Genomic DNA, 17,441 nt, shown 5'->3' with positions numbered 1-17,441 from the left:
CCTGTAACTGTTGTTCTCCAGCATGGGTCTGGCATGGATTCACATGCGAACCCTTCCGCCTACCCCTCTGCGGCTCTTCACTTGGTCATACTGCCACTTCACGTGCTACCAAATCTGAAGATGGCTGCCAGAGGCGAGGCTTAGGGAGATGGCAGTCATTGGCTGTGGTCAGTATGACGCAGAGATCAGTGATTGGTTACTACTACGAAAGACAGATCAGAAACGAAACTGATACTGATTTTTTCTTTACCGAGGATTCCCAGCCTGACGACGGGGAATATTCATGAGCATGTGAATCCATGCAAGACCCCATGCTGGATAACTTATAATATAACCCAAGGTGATGTATGTTATTTCATGATGTGCAATGCACAAGAAATTGGCAAATGCCAACAGATCGATTTAACTAAACAGCACAATCATACAAGGTTTGAGCAGCGACTGTGTTCGCAAGTGCCACGGACATGCACCAGTGTAAATAATACTATGTCTTGTAATCATACAGTGATAGCTGCCAGTCATTTGAATCATATGAAACTTCCAACAGGATGGCTCTTTTCATGTGGTAACATCACATACACTTATATTCCAGCTAACATTTCCGGAGGTCCATGTGCTTTAACTCGATTAGGACTAATGATGTTTCCTTTACACCCAGCGATAACTCGAGGTAAACGGTCAACTTTCGAATCTGTGGGTCTACCTCCTGATTGTGATTCACATGTACACTTGTTATCAGAAGCTGAGGTTCTAGCATTAACTCTTTCATTAGTGGGAGTTTGGGTTTTAGCTGCTGGGGGTTACACATCTTTGATGAAATTAGCTTGTTTAGTAGTCAAAAGCCTTAATCATACTTCTCGGGAATTAGAAGGATTACTCCTCGATAGTCAAGTTATTTAAAAAAGCAACTTAGCAGAACAGAGCTGCTGTTGATTATCTATTGCTAAAGCATAATTTAGGGTGTAACGCATTTGAAGGTATGTGTTGTTTTAATCTAAGTGACCATTCACGATCCATTGAAAGTCATATTCGAGCTTTGAGGGATCTCATTTCTCAAGTGTCTCAAGATCGTACTGGGAATTGGTGGGATTTGTTATTTTCATGGATACCTGATATTGGGGGTACACTACGTTACGTTTTTTCTTGCATTTTCATTATATTAGCTATCATAATAGCTTGTTGTTGCTGTATTCAATGTATTCCCAATTTAGTTTTAATGTTTCGTAGGTTTTAGAGACCGGCTTCTTTGCCACCGAGCTATGGAAGGTAAATATCCAAGGGTGGAATTGTTATGCTTAAGCTAAAATGGCACTGGTGCGCAGTGCATTCTGGGAGCGCTCGGAGCCATGATGGATATTTACTTCATGCCGCAGTGAAAAGCTGCACACATTTTGCTGAGTGTTAGATTCACGGTGCTGAGGAAAACATGCTTTCCAAACCTGGTATGCGGTCAAGGACATTTCTGCTGGGAAAGCTAACTTTGTTATGGTTTGTTACTTTTCTCCGTGGAGCATGTTTTTAGAGGAGGGAGGCACTCTGCTCCTTGAGGTTAGCTGTCGATTGACCCAGCTGGCAACCGATGGCTGCTCATCAACTGCGCAAGTGCCATTTCCAGAAGGTTCGAAAACTGCCACCCCTTTTCGGAGTGTGTATACATGCGGAAACCCGGAGGTGGTCAGGTGAGACTTCAGCCGGAGGAGGACGCTTCTGTCCGGCATTCCTGTGAGCTGTAGTGCTCTCGGCCTGGCTGTTCCCAGGGTCTTCCAGCCACTTCTGGGCGAGATGAGGAATCCAGTTACGCTCACGGTGATGTATTTCCTTTTGAATTCTTTGCTTCTTCTGTGATGTATGTCTATTATTTCAGTGAGTTATTTCTATGATATTATTGGTTGCTTCTAAACTTTGAATAAATAGCCGTATAAGTGCTGATCATCTTCTAGGAGTGTGTGGTTGCGAGTTACTGCATCTTTCTGCGTTCAAAGTATTGGCTCTATAATTGCATTGGTGATTTATGTTTTTTCGTGAACTCTGGGGAGAGCAATACAGCGCTATAGGCCTGTAAGATGTTCGCTCCTCCGGGTTCTTATGCGCCTACAGGACAAGGGTCAGCCGAGCCTCCTCCATGGAAGGGGTTATTCTCCCAGTCTCCCCAAAGGTGTTAAAAAGATGAGTCAGCTGAGGGACCAAGATATTCACAAAGGTTTTATAAAAGATCGCACTATCTGTCTGGGACCGGTGCCTTATTCAGCGGTAACCCTCCTCAGCTCCTCCTCTCTAATCTCCCCGTTCAGTTTCTCCCCTACTTCACTCCCTATCCTCTCCAGCTCGATCTTATCCAGGAAATTGTCCTGCAAGCATTCCCGGGGGTTCTGCGATGCATAAAGAGTCTCGTAGACAGATGCCAGTGCTTCCCTCATCTCCTCTGCCTCCGTAACCCTTTCCCCCCCTTTATGTCCACAGGGCCGTGATCGCATTTTTGGCCATAGCCCCTCTCAACAATCGCGCAAGGAGGGCATCTGCTTTATTGGCTTTCACGTAGTATTGTTGGCGTACTCTCAAGAGAGCCCCCTCTGCCCTTTTAGTCTGAAGAACCTCTAACTGTCCCATTGCCCTACAGTATTCCCTCATAGAAGGCCTGGACGGCGTCGTCCCCGCCCTCCGTCTCGCCGTTTCCACTTCCCCCTCCAATTGCCTCTCTCTATGTGCCGCCAACGCTATGAGCTCACCCCGTAATGCAGCCTTGAAAGCATCCCACCTCATCTCCTCCCCCATATCTCCCCTGCGATTGATGTTAAAGAAGTTCTGAAACTTCTCCTCTATGTCCTGCCTCAATATCGGGTCTCTGAGGAGGTGTCCCGGGAATCTCCAGGTCCAAACCCCTCTTTCCTTCGGGCCCAAGTCCAATACCATTGGTTTCCAGGTTACGTGTGGCAACATCCAGCCGCTCTATAGCCTCACTACTCGCAGTTACCTCCTTGTCCAGCTCTTGTAGCCCTCTCTCCAGTAGGTCTGTTCTCTCGCCCTGCTGCTGCAGCTCCTGTTTGATTTCCCCCATCGCCGCGTTAAAGTCCGCCCGTAGAAGCTGAAATTGGTCCTGGAACGTCTTAGACATGCTAGAGTACAGGGCATGCATTTCTCCCTTCAGTTCATCTCGCTGTTAGAACTGATATAATATTGTTTCATCCTCATTGTATATGTTGTGCTATGCCCAGTCGCTTTGCGAGGAAATCCGTATTACAAGGTCGTGACCTTAAGTGAATCAAGCCTCCATTTTAGGTTAAAGCCGCCATTTTAGTTTATCGTACAAAGTCACCCTGTGGCCTAAAATGGCTGTCTTGTGTTCTCTTGTTCTTGCTTTAACCTCTTCAACCTCTGTAGGAGAGTTCATGTCCAACCTGCCTTCAGGCTACACGTTAGGGTCATGTAGACCTTGTCCTTTGTTGACCTCGGGATCAGGGGATTACTTGATTCGGCGAGGTTTACCTACAAGTATACAAGAACAATAACGCTATCTAAACACGATATGTGAAACATCTGTATGATCTGTATTAAAGCAATGTGTAAAGAGTGTAAAGTTAAACCTAGAGAATAATAGTGTTTGTTAGCAAATGTATTAAAAGAGTAAACCGCATGCACGAGATATGTAAATTAGGAATGAACCTGGCGCGCCCCTAGCCAAGTACATGATTAACTTGAAAGAGGCTGGACATCGTTATAACGAAACTGTATAAATACGCGGATGTCCAGCTAGCAAATCCTTTTCACTGCTCACATTGAACCCTGCTGGTGGTCTCTGATGTATTGACGGCCAAATAGCTATTTGTGTACTTTGTTTTGTAAACTGTACAGAATTGCAATAAAGATTCTGGGAATCTTTACAAGCCCATGTTGGTGTATTTCTCTTTGCATGGTGTAAAAGCCTTAATATTGTATTTTCTGATTCCACAGATGGCGCCCGAATAGGGACCCTCAAGATCGACTTTGTCTCGTTGAAGGTTGGCTCGGCTATCGGACCGGGATCGGACGGTGCCAACAGAAACGGCCCCTCTGGACGAGAAGTGAATTCCTCGACAGAACAGCACGATCCGATCCCTGAACGGTGAGCTGTAGCCCGAGACGACGTCTTGACGAGGGTCCATATATCGAGGTGGGTAAATTTGCCGAAATCACCAGACACGTGGGTCCTTAGCATTGTCCTTAGTAACCCGATCGGGCCTCCCAGTCCTTTGGTCAGGTGAATTGTGACCCGATTCTTAACTTAACCCTGACAATTTGAATTTGGCGCATTGTACTCGCGAGAACTTTGATATGCCTGGGAAATTGTCTGCCTGCTTTAGGGCATTATTCCGCAGCGACAGACAATCTTTGGAAGATAGCCGTCCCGCCCCACAGGAGGGGTCGCCGGCATGTACTATGTACTGTAAGAAAGGATTTGGTAGTATAGCATTTAATGACATTTGGCACAGACAGACCAGACATAACTCTAATCTTCGGTGGCCAACCAATGGTAGCTTTGAAATCCCTCGTATAGAATATTTAGAGTCTGTATTGGTAAAGAAAAAGGCTAGACCTGTAGCATTTGATGCATTACACAGTTGGAAAACAGAAGCTTTGCAGCAACAAAAGAGTAGAGACAAACATATGCGTCGACATATGAAAAGTGTCGAAAAGGCACGGTTATATGAGCAAAATAAACAATTGGAGTCAGTTAGGAACACGGACAGAGGGTTTCAATTAGGCATTCAAAAAATGTACCCTTCAAAAGATTTTCATAAGTCAGATGACTTGATTAATAAACATTTGCATGAACGAAGGCCCGATGCCTCCGCGCCACCCCCGTACGTCCCTCCTCCTGGCGCTTTGGCGCTTCCCGTTGTTATTCCTCCTCTTATAGTTCCTCCGGTCCCCCCTGTTGTTCTTCCTGTTGTTCTTCCAGCCGTCGCTCCTTTGCCTATCCCCTTGCTTCCACCTGTTGATATTCAGAATGTGCCTACTCTTCCTCTTCCAAGTGATTCCGCACTGCTTGTAGTAGACCAGGGAGCAGGATCAACTCGTAATACTGTGTCCCCAGATAAAAAGAATGAATCGATTGCTTGGGCTAAACATTGCATGGAGAAGGGTGAACAAGCTGATGTTTTTTCCACACTGGAAAATTGAAAAGGTATTCCAGAGAAAAATGTCTTTAGTGAAGGATTAGGGATTCATTTGAGTATAATGTGGAATAGATTAAACGATGTAGATCTCCCACAAGGGTTACGGGATTTGAACGCCTTAGCGTTGTCCAGAGATACTGCGGAGAAAGTATATGAGCATGTTTAGAAGATTTTTGTGTATAGGAAGGAGTTGGAAGGGTTACAGAATGAGGAAGCAGATGGCGATAGTTCAGGTATTATGTTCTTACAGAAACGGTTTTCTCCTCGCCGTGAATTAAAAGGTGAGGAAGCGCGAGTTTGTACAAAGGATGCGATAAGATGGATTTCGGATATGTCGGTAACTCCAGATGAAGTATATGACACATGCAAAAGAAAGTGATACAGGTTATGGTAGAATACCTGCAGAATGAGTGTGTAAAAAGAAAGATCTGTTGTCTTGCAGAATTGATGAGTGTTTATAAGAGAGCCTTTTCGATTGATACTTCTTCGACTGCCTTAGCGCTTGATTTGGCTCCGTTGCTTAGTAAGCGTTCGGAGCTACCTACTTCTCAGTTACCTATGAGAGAAGTACAATGCTGCATGAGGAATACTCGCAGTGGACATTCCTGCACATTACGTATCACAGTTTGTTCACGTCCCGTTTTCAAGACAGGAAATGAACACCATAAAGCAATCTATTCCCGATGTAAGAAAGAATCCGACCGGGTTCTATAAATAAATAGAGTCAGTCTTACAATCATCGGTATTCACATTAAGTGATATCGATTTATTATTTCCTGTACTCCTGCCAGTTGATTTGTGGAAACAGATTAGGACTGTAGATGATGTACCTGGGTTAGAAGATACATGGGATAACATGGTTAGGCTCGACAGAGAAAGACCAGCTGGCGAGCGACCGCCTCAAGTGATATTAACTTTGCCCGATTATTGTAAAATTAAAAACTATAGTTCCTGAAAAAAGAATCATTTGGGACAAGTTTACGGCCTGTGTCCAAGGAAAGTCTGAGGGCGCTACCGATTTCTTCAATCGATTTGAACAGGTATTTTCAGATTTCAGTGGACAAGACTTAGGCACAGAGTCAGAGAAAAGGCTGTTTGTCGACAAATTTGTACGTGGATTGCTGCCTGACAACCAGTTACAGATTATGTCTTCCGAAAGCGCTTGGCAGGCGAAGTCTCAATCAGAAGTACTGCACATGGCTCAGTACTATGAAAATCGTGTGAATAATGAAAAGGAAAAACTTGAGAAAAGAAAGGGTGACTTGAAAACAAAAGTCTTATTACAACAGATTGGGCCTCATTACGACCCAGGCGGTAAGTTACCGCCTGGGCCGTGACTTTACCACCATGGCGTAAACTATGTTTACGCCATGGTGGTTGGCGGACTTACCGCCCCATTCCGAGGTTGGCGGGGGCGGTATGTCCCCAATCCCCATTTACCCTTCCCCATTCCCATTTTTGCCCCATAGGGCATAATGGGAGTGGGGAAGGCGTTAATTACGCCACCGTAAATTACGGTGGCGTAATTAACTCCATGGTCCCTTAGCGCCATGGATTTTAACACCTGCTAAAAGCAGGTGTTAAAAGCGCCATGGCGCTAAGGGACCTCGTACTCAGGCGGTAAGGGTCGGCGCTGTTAACGCTGCCGTAAACCCCTTACCGCCTGGGTCGTAATGAGGCCCATTGTTAGAAACCCTAGAGCAGGTAATCAATTTAGAGGTCAGTACGTTCCACAGGGAAGTACGCCCCTGGCTCCGGTAACCATTAACCAGTGTGCCTATTGTCGACAGGAAGGCCACTGGCGCGCACAATGTCTGACCTTGCAGCAAAGGTCATTTGGGAACATGGGTAGACGATCCAGAGGTCGCCCAGGTACAGGGGGCCCTGGCAGAGGTCAGTTTGAACCAGAATCACAGCAACCTCCTTCACAGGTTAAGCAAGTTTCGAATGTGGATAATAGAAACATTTTTGATCACCCTTCTGCCGCGTACCTCTCTGAGGAGCTTCCTTTTGACGATATTCTGTTTCGCTAGGATTGCCCGAAGCAGGATTTGGAACCAACGCCTATTCCCGTTCATCAGAAAGGCCCCTTCGTTGAGATGGTGGTGGGAAATAGGAAGCATCTATTTTTAGTAGATACAGGAGCACAGAAATGTTCCATTGACCATTCGCGGGTTCCAAATATTCCCTGTCAGGGCAGTCCAACGTTTCCGTAGGGTTTTCAGGCACACCTGTAGTTTGTCCGGTCTCTTTGCCGGTACCGATAACACTGGGTCCCTTCACAGAGCAGTGTCCATTTCTACTTAACACAAACTGTGGGGAGAATTACATTTGTTGAAGGAATTGCATGCAGTATTACATTGTTCTCCGGACAGAGTTCGGTTAACAATTTCACCTCAGCAATCACTCGCCTCTCAGTTTTTGACTCGACCTTTACCGCCAGAATTCAGTAATATTCCGGAATGCTTATGGGCAATTGATAATGATGTGGGCATTCTTCAAATTGAACCTGTTAAATTATTCTGAAACATGGAGTAAAATTGCCTTGCATCCCGCAATATAAGATCTCAGTTGAAGGCGAACAGGCTTTGAAATGTATAGTCTCTGATTTTGTACATCGTGGAGTAATTGAGGAAATTACGGGTAGTTTGTGGAACAGCCCGATTTTGCCAGTATACAAGAAAGGTGATAAAAGACAAAACTCTGAAAACTACCCTCTTCACATAAGACCCGACACACCAGCACGAATACTTATCATATATGTTGTAATATACGTCCCAATGCAATATCTGTAACAACAGTATGATATCTTGTAGTATTCATAATGTGTTAACAATCGCTTTCATGCCTGTACCATGTAACTAAGTTATTGCAAGTAACAGCGCCTCAATGCCCCTGGGCTTCTTGCGCGCTATATAAATATAAATAAATTATAAACCGAAAGGGAATCACATTATGTGCTATTAACACAATTGTGGCTCCTCAATTCCCTATTATACCTGATGTTACAACGATATTAACCATGATTCCGGCTTCTTCCACTTACTTTAGCGTTGTTGACCTCAAAAACGCGTTTTTCAATATTCCCATACACAAGGATAGTAGGTATTTGTTCGCGTTTACCCTAGGTGGACGCTCGTTCACATTCACTCGTGCACCACAAGGGTACACTGAGAGTCCAAGTATTTATGGTAAAAAAAAAAGAGCAGCTCGATACTCCTTGAGTTGCCTACTACTTGCACGTTACTACAGTATGTAGATGATATCCTCTTGGCTGCTGATTCTGAGAGTGCCTGTAAAGAAGGCACCATGTTGTTGCTTTGTCATCTAGCAAAACATGGCCACAAAGCTTCACTCAAAAAATTCCAATATTGTTGTCAGGAGGTCGCCTATTTAGGCTATCTCCTGTCAAAGGAGGGAAGACGGTTGACACCTGAACGAATAAAAACTATTTCTGGCATGTCTGTCCCAAATACGCAGAAGGAAGTTAGAGCCCGGATAGGTATGGCTTCTTACTGTAGATTGTGGATCCCTAACTTTTCGTTAACGATTAAACCAATGCTGGCTTTGACAAAGGGCATTTCTTTGCCATTGCCATGGACTTTGGAACACCAGACAGCATTTGACTTGCTCAAAACCGTGCTGTGTTCGGCGCCGGTTTTAGGAACTCCAAATTATGAAAAGGCCTTTGTGTTGTATGTGCATGAACATGATGGATGTGCTTTGGCTGTGTTAACGCAGGAACATGGAGGGAAGAATAGGCCGTGCGGCTATTTCTCATCCGCCCTTGATCCTGTTGCATGTGCTTTGCCGAGATGTTTGAGAGCTGTTGCTGCTGCTGCTGCGTCTGTAAAACAGAGTGAGGGAATGGTCCTGGGTCATGCGTTAACCCTAATGGTACCTAATGGTACCTCACTCTGTAGATATTTTATTGGATAGAACTCAAACGCAACACCTCACGTCCGCACGATTGACAGGATATGAATTGATCTTGTTTGTACCCCACATTCAAATTCAGAGGTGTGTATTAAATCCGGCTGAACTTTTACCTGTCCCGCAAGATACTGTTGATGGTGACCAAACGTCACACGATTGCCTTTATGCGACAGAACAAGAGACTAAAAGACCCATTTTGTGATGGCTCTTGTTTTAAACTTCCGAATGGTACATCCATGGCTGCTTATGCCGTCACTAAATTAAGCACGATTGTGGAAACCAAAAGAATTATGCATAATTCCGCGCAGGCTGCAGAAATTATAGCGTTAACTCGAGCTTGTGAAATTTCTGAAGGGCTTACAGTAAATATATATACCGACAGTCAGTATGCCTTTGGGGTGGTTCACAACTTCGGTAGACTTTGGAAAGAACGAGGTTTCTTGACCTCACATGGCACGAAAATCCAGCATGGCACTTTAATAGTGCGATTACTTTCAGCACTCGCACTCCCTGTTCAGTTACCTATTATAAAATGTGCAGCACATCAAACGGTTACAGATGATATAGGAAAAGGGAATGCTTTCGCTGATCAGATAGCCAAACAAACTGCCACTGATTTTAGTTCAGAAATGTATGCTGTAAAAGAAACTGTAAATATTTGCACCTTTGGTGAAAGTATCGATTCTGTAAAAGACATTCAAGCAGATGCTACTATAGAGGAAACCAACAAATGGTTTGAGGGTGCAGGAAGATTGGATGATGATGATGGGTGTTGGGTGGACAATGTTGAAGGAAAAGGGTTACTCCCCGACGCCTACATTACAATGATGGTTATTATGGCTCATGGTCTGACGCATGTCTGCACGCGTAAATTGACTAAAATGCTACACAGTGTATCGGCCAATGATAAGATTTTCAAAATTGCGGAGCGCTTTGTCCAAGGGTGCATGGTCTGCTTGCACCACAATGTAGGAAAAGGTACCTCGACTCCTAGAGGAAGTTTCGCTCCACCTTCTGTTCCGTTTGAGGTTATTCACTTTGATTTTATTGAAATGGAACGTTGCAACAATCTTAAATATGTGTTAGTTGTCATTTGTGACTTTAGTAAGTGGGTTGAGGCCTTCCCTGTTAGAGATTCAACGGCCATAACCACAGCAAAAACTCTCTTGAAATAGTTTTTTCCTAGGTTCGGGCTGCCGAGAATCATCTGGTCGGATAATGGGCCACACTTTATCGCTGCTGTAATCCTACAAATATGCAAAGGATTACAGATTGATAAACGGTTCCATTCGGCCAGACATGCCCAAAGTGCCGGATTAGTGGAAAGGCATAACGGCATTATAAAGAACAAACTCGCTAAAACGTGTGCTGGCACCAAGTTAAAATGGCCGGGCCCCTTAACGATCGTGTTGCTGTCAATGAGAACAACCCCTCAAACTAAGACTGGGCTCTCTCCCTTTGAGGTGGTGATGGGGAGGCCTGCTAATAGTTGGGGTATGCCAAAAAGTAACTCGTTGCGGGATATAGAGAATGTGCTTCTTTCAGATTACTGTAACGAGTTGACTAAAAATCTGTTTTCAAATTATCACCAGGTGTGAGAGGCATTACCTGTACGTTACGAGGGTCCTGGTCACAGTCTACGACCGGGGGACTGGATCCTCACCAAAGTTTGAGAGGTCGTCTTGCCTTGCACCTCGGTGGAGGGGTCCCTACCAGGTCCTGCTAGTCACCCAGACTGCTGTGCGGGTAGCGGGTCGTAAGAACTGGATCCACGCAACGCACACCAAACGAATCCCGCAGCCCGTGCCATACGATACAGAAGACACAGAATCCCTTTCCACTGCTGTAACCAACGTGCCCGAAACAGCAACAACCAACACAAGAGTATCGGAGATCGTTCCAGAGTTCGCAAGGCCAGACAAAATGGCCATCTTGTCTCCGCACTCTCCAACAGTGGTACTTCCGGATCAATCATTTTCTGATCCCATTTCCGTTCACTCGCCACCTCCAGTGGGAAGTGATGACATTTTGTTACCCGATCCTTCGGCACCAGAAATAGTGAAATATAATTTACGTCCAAGGAAATAGACGTACAGCACGGGTTGACTGTTGAAATCATTTGAGGGCTTGTCTTTTGGCCCGACTGTACGAAAGGATTCTGTTGGCTAAGGGTTGTGGGAAAGACATTAAGAAGACGCGCAACTGGAGTCGCCAGCAAACGAACAATTGGTGTTTTTTCGATTGAAGACTACGATGCTTGCACCCGCTACCGCTCGTACTGAATTTTTAGATAAATATGTGACTAGCAGAGACAATGATCAAGCATGTAAAGGGACTCCCAAAGTGTATTGTTGCCTTTTTGTAATAACTGGGTTTTTATAACTATTGGTTTAGGGTTATGGTATCTGGAGGAAGCATATCCGCTAGAGGACATTTTACCTATCGAAAATGTATCTGTTTTCCACTCCTTCCGTGCAATTGCATACCTTATCGCCTAGAGATCCTTCGCATAGACGGAACTATCAGAATAATACCCTTTTGTTAATAATGAATGCCACTCATGCAATTTTAAATAGGACCAATTGCTGGATCTGCTCACATCTACCGCAACATGGGGATAAGGGGCTAGGTTGGTATATTCATCCTTTACCTTTGACAACTGCTTGTTATGCTTCTCTTAGAGCACTATTCTTTGGCCGATGGAATGACAGCATCTCAGGGAACTTTGATGGTACAAATTTGAATAGTTTTGAAAAACATGTTTTGATGCCCCTCGGATGCTCGCTTTTTGCAAATAGGAGTAAGCCAAACGTTGCTTCTGTTAGGCCCTCTGATATATTGTCTCGTCCTTTTCAGTCTTTGATCTCTTTCAAAATGGCTCCTATAGGCAATAAGGATGCCACGCCTCCATCTTATTCTGTTAACCATAGCCCCGATTCAGTATCCTTCTGCATACAGAGGAATGGAACACGGTCAATGGGTAATTTTAGGAAATGCGCCAACGTTGCGAATTTGACTAGTGAGAACAGACCTCTGTACGTAGGTGAACCTGTCTATTTTGTTTGCGGTAATGTGGCATTTCCATGGTTGCCCAGGGATTGGCAAGGAACCGGTTATTTAGGGATTCTATTACCTGGGGTATTTATTGCCAGTACTGCAGAAATTTCGAAGACTCGTCCACGACGAGGCGAGAAAGGGGAAACGCCCGCGCAAACTCTAGGAGACATCATGAAATCCTTTGTGCCATTTTTTGGGCAAATTACGAATTCAGAAGATATCAGGGGACTAGCGAGAGTATTGGAGAGAACCATCAACCAGACCACTGACATACTCTATAATATGGCGTTAGAACAGAAAGCGAGAAGATTAGTGGCTCTTCAGAACCGGGTGGCATTAGATGTCATTCTGGCTGAGCGTGGAGGAGTATGTAAATTAGTGGGGTCCGCTTGCTGCGTTTACGTACCAGACTCCTCTCCAACGATCTTTAGGGCTACCCAAAATCTACATGTTCTTAGTTCAGAAGTGCATGTTCCTGGGGGAAACTGGGAACTTAGTGCATGGTTTTGGGACCTCCTACGGTCGTGGGGATGGAAGTTGTTTTCGGCCCTGCTGATTATCTTGGGAAGTTTTCTGATCCTTTGTTGTTGTATACAGTGTCTCCCTGGTATATGTTCAGCATTAGGGGGGTGTTGCGCGCAAGCAACAAGTGTATTAGGGCATAAAATATACACCCCAGATAAGGTTTCCAAGGAGTATGTGTTGAAAGAAACTCTAGTGTCTGATCTAATGGCAATAGATATGTCTGAAAATGATTCGGGGTGTATAGACGTTGAAATGTGGAGTAAGTCGCAAAGTGATTGAAGGTAGTTTAGCGCTTGGCATAGGCCAAAAGGAGGGTTTGTTAGAACTGATATTATATTGTTTCGTCCTCATTGTATATGTTGGCCTATGCCCAGTCGCTTTGCGAGGAAATCTGTATTACAAGGTCGTGACCTTAAGTGAATCAAGCCTCCATTTTAGGTTAAAGTCGCCATTTTAGTTTATCGTACAAAGTCACCCTGTGGCCTAAAATGGCCGTCTTGTGTTCTCTTGTTCTTGCTTTAACCTCTTCAACCTCTGTAGGAGAGTTAATGTCCAACCTGCCTTCAGGCTACATGTTAGGGTCATGTAGACCTTGTCCTTTGTTGACCTCGGGATCAGGGGATTACTTGATTCGGCGAGGTTTACCTACAAGTATACAAGAACAATAACGCTATCTAAACATGATATGTGAAACATCTGTATGATCTGTATTAAAGCAATGTGTAAAGAGTGTAAAGTTAAACCTAGAGAATAATAGTGTTTGTTAGCAAATGTATTAAAAGAGTAAACCGCATGCACGAGATATGTAAATTAGGAATGAACCTGGCGCGACCCTAGCCAAGTACATGATTAACTTGAAAGAGGCTGGACATCGTTATAACGAAACGGTATAAATAAGCTGATGTCCAGCTAGCAAATCCTGTTCACTGCTCACATTGAACCCTGCTGGTGGTCTCTGATGTACTGACGGCCAAATAGCTATTTGTGTACTTTGTTTTGTAAACTGTACAGAATTGCAATAAAGATTCTGGGAATCTTTACAAGCCCGTGTCGGTGTATTTCTCTTTGCATGGTGTAAAAGCCTTAATATTGTATTTTCTGATTCCACATTGCGACATCACAGTCGTGCCCACCTCCCCCGGCGATGATAGACCCCTTGTCTCACTTGCCCCTGCCGACTTGGCCAGCTCTCTCGTATCTTGTCCCGGCCATAGGGAGGGAAGAGTACCCGAGGCGTCCCCCTGGGTCGCTTGGCCCTTTCCACTTTTCGCCTTGGGCTTTGTGGCCATCTCCGGGTGGAAGCCCGTCTACTCCTACCTCGCCTGTGCCGGGCCACTCCACGCGCTCCTCCACCAGTCGTCGGCCCCAGTCCTTTCCATGGCTCCCTTCTCTCTCCAGTCCCTCCAATCCACCAACTTGCCACCCTGCTCTGCCTCCTCCTGGTGGTAAATTGCACAAGTCCACCTCAATACGGCTGAAGTGCCACACTCCCTCAGCCGACAGTTTTCCAGTGTTGGCAAGGCCACCGGGATCTGGGGCCGGAGCACCTTCCCCGGGGCTCCTCTGTTTATGGCGTCCACCCACAGCCTCTTGGAGAGCTGCCTTCAGATGGAAAAGCCGTCCCAGCCCAGGGTCGGGTCTCGCCCGGACCAGCGTTCCTCTCCGGCGCCGTGCTTCGCACCTCCTGCTGCGCCAAGCCCCTGCCCCGCTCCTCCGGGCTGCAGCCGCGCTCCACGGGTTCCCCGCTGCACTCCCCGCCTCCCTCAGTGCCGGCGGGGAGCCTGCCAACTCTACTCCCTCAAGGATCCCGGGGTACCGGAGGACTCCTCAGGGCCACCCCCCTGGGCGGCAAAGTTCCTCGCTCTAATTATAAGCTCCGTCTTCCAGGCCCCCAGAGCGGGCCGGGCCAGTCCAACCATTGTGCTCCCACTCTGCAGAGCCGACGGGATCCGTCCCCACTCCTCCGGGTGGGAGATGCGCACCTCGTCCTGCCGCTGCACTTCCCGGCTCTCCCTGTGCCGGCAGGGACTCCCTGCCCCCTCCGCCACCAAAGGTTCTGAGGTGCCAGAGCACCCCCCGGGCTCTCATCGTCGGTCCGCAGGGCTCCTCCCTCCAACAGGGCTCCAGGCCGGGGCTCTCTCCTTTCACCAGGCCCCAAGGATTGTTTGCCCGCCGCACCCCCCCTGCTCCGGGGCGAGGAATAGTCCACTCCGGTCAGGCTCTCGGCACGGCCCCGACTTCCACTCCCCTATCAGCCCCTCGGAGTTCCTGTCCCGGGTCCGGCGCAGCTCTTCCCACACCGCCTCCAACTGCAGCATCAACTCGCGGCAGGAACTCCGCTCGTAGCCAAAGAGCCGCGACCCCCACAGGGTCCAACCCCCGTCACTGCTCCGACACCTTGGGGGTTCTCTGATGCCGCTAAATGAGCCTCAGGTCGCCGCAAATGCTGGATGGTGGGCCTTCTCCAACATCAGGGCTCGGGAGCTCCGTGGGCACGTCTACCCACTACGAGCGGCCATCTTGAATCACAGAATCCTACACTTGATAGCAAGCTGTGCCAAGTTGGTAGGATAACGAAGCGTGAAGACAAGACGAAATCCCTTGTGAATTGCCAAGTGACACTTTACTGGAAAGGGATAAAAAAGAGGCTCAGAAGCCCTCAATGAATCGGCATAAGATACAGAGAAATCTAGGGGAAAGGAGCACAATCCGAGCATTTTAACTTTGCATTTTGTAACATTATTTTGCTCCTTACCAGAGAGGCTGGGAACTTTTCTGTTGGTTGGAAACTCAAAGAACACCTTTTACTTCGAGAAGAGATAATCCTTGCACAGTTGCTTTAGATTATTAGTATTAGGGATAGAAATAGGTTTTGGGACACAAAAGTGGCAGACTTTAGTTTTGGAATTACTGACAATTTCACTACTTTCTTTTTATGCAGAGAACCCCCTGTTAGCTTTAGGGACATAGGTTTTTTACCAACCCTTTTTTCATTAATAAAAGTTTATAATCCAAAACATGCCACTGTTGTGTCCGGGCCTTACTTCTGCACCCTTAAACTCACTAATAATGATTTCACAGCTAAACAATTGGTTGAAACTGCCTCTTAATCTCAATACTAAACTATTTTCTAGCTTTACTGCTACTCTGAATTGCACCATCACACTTCCAAGCTGAAGAAGCTGCTGCTTAACAACACGAGCATGCTCTGGATCCAAAGACATTATGCACAAAAAAAGCACATACTTGGCAACATTCTTTTTAATTTCTTAGAAAAACGTACACCAATAGGCACTGTCTCTTGACACAGAACTCAAATGCTTTAAGACCTTAGAAATACAGGAAAACTTTGGCAAAGCCACTGAAGAAACAACAACAAAAACATAAGGGTTCATAGTACCTCAACAGGTCTGCTAGATTTGCAGCAGTAGACCAGCCACCAGAAATGCGGGAATAGTCTTGCTTCAGAACCATGCTGCAGTATTGAATGAGATTATAATGGTACAAGTCCTCTTTAAGTTTCTTTGATTCGTTGCTCACCAATGATGTGCTTTTTAATATTTCTAGGAAAGTCAGAAGCAAATGGTGACAATAACATCTTGAAAATATATGCATGTACAAACCAAGAAAACACATGAGCTGGAAAGGTGTGCTAGACTGAAATTACCTTTAATCTTCAAGAGCAGAATAGGGATATTATGGTTTGCGCCTTCTGTAATTTCAGCTGCCAGAGACAATATTCTCCCATCCACGTTCTTGGTCTCCGTGGGTTCCATGGTGTACTAAGCTAAGGACAAGCAAGCAGGTTTATTTAATTGTACTATTCTCATTGCAAACTAAATAATTTACATGTGCTGTTTCAGTATTGGGAATTGCTTGTTGGGTCCTCAATGCAAAGATTATACAGCAAAACAATGTTATAAAGGTTAGATGTGAAGCAGCTTAACACAGAATTATAGGGCGCTGGCCGTCGTATAGTTAAGTTGAGTCGGAGTTGCATAGGAAATCGAAAATATTTATCGCTTATAACTTTTGACTTGTGTGATGGATTTGGCTGAAATGGTGCATGTTTGGGCCCCTGCCGCAGACTCGAAAGTCTGGGAAAGATTTTTTAAAAAATAAAAAAGTTATTCAGAAAAACACAAAAAAAAGAAAAGGCACTTTCGGCCTAGTTTCCATTCATTTTCCTACAGACAAAAAAAAGACAATTTGCTTGACCACACAGCCAAAACCACTGGACAGATTTGGAACAAGTCTGAAGCTACTTGTGCACAAACCTTTTGTTGTTCAGGGTTATTCCGTCCAGTACTTTTTAAATTATTTGAAAGAGAAGGGGGTGCCCCCTTTGCAAAATTAGCTATATCTTCCCGGATATATTGAGTATCCGAGTACATTGAGACTCCAGCCACTGTGAGAACCCTGAAGGTGTCTCACCCACTAGTCCCCTGCAATCTGTCATCCAGGTGGCCAGGACACAGCCATCGCTTTTGGATCCCATTCCTGGGGGTGGACCAGTGCAGGGGGATCACCTGGGTGAGTAGTTGTGAAAATCTGAAAGAGGAAAAAGAACTTATCGTTTGTTTGTCACATCAGGCCCTCTGAATGAAGAGACTTTGAAAGGCAAAGAGACTCGGGCATGGAAGGCCCTGATGTTAATGACTGAACTGTAACCTCGTGCCAGAGAATCCAGAGACTGTGCTAAGCTCGAGTGCACGCCCTGTGCTGAAAACATGGGGAAGGGAGGCTAACGGCCTGAACATCCGGACATAT

At 45.7% G+C, this 17,441-nt stretch overlaps 1 protein-coding gene across 1 annotated transcript in view; it reads right to left on the bottom strand.

Moving 5' to 3' along the window:
- Positions 1 to 17,441, bottom strand: part of IQCB1 (IQ motif containing B1) — a 786,328-nt gene that overhangs the window by 660,382 nt on the left and 108,505 nt on the right. The window contains exons 2-3 of the mRNA XM_069616694.1: positions 16,339 to 16,458; positions 16,072 to 16,234 (exon numbers count right to left, since the gene is read on the bottom strand). Of these exons, the coding sequence (XP_069472795.1) occupies positions 16,072 to 16,234; positions 16,339 to 16,447 (272 nt within the window). The 5' untranslated portion in view covers positions 16,448 to 16,458. The remainder of the gene's footprint in view (positions 1 to 16,071; positions 16,235 to 16,338; positions 16,459 to 17,441) is intronic.

This window comes from Ambystoma mexicanum, chromosome 9, assembly GCF_040938575.1.
Source record: "Ambystoma mexicanum isolate Mex_15411 chromosome 9, UKY_AmexF1_1, whole genome shotgun sequence".
In the NCBI taxonomy this organism is placed as follows: Eukaryota; Metazoa; Chordata; class Amphibia; order Caudata; family Ambystomatidae; genus Ambystoma; species Ambystoma mexicanum.
Note: the sequence above shows the minus strand (reverse complement) of the source record. Positions and strands in the feature narration are given on the sequence as shown.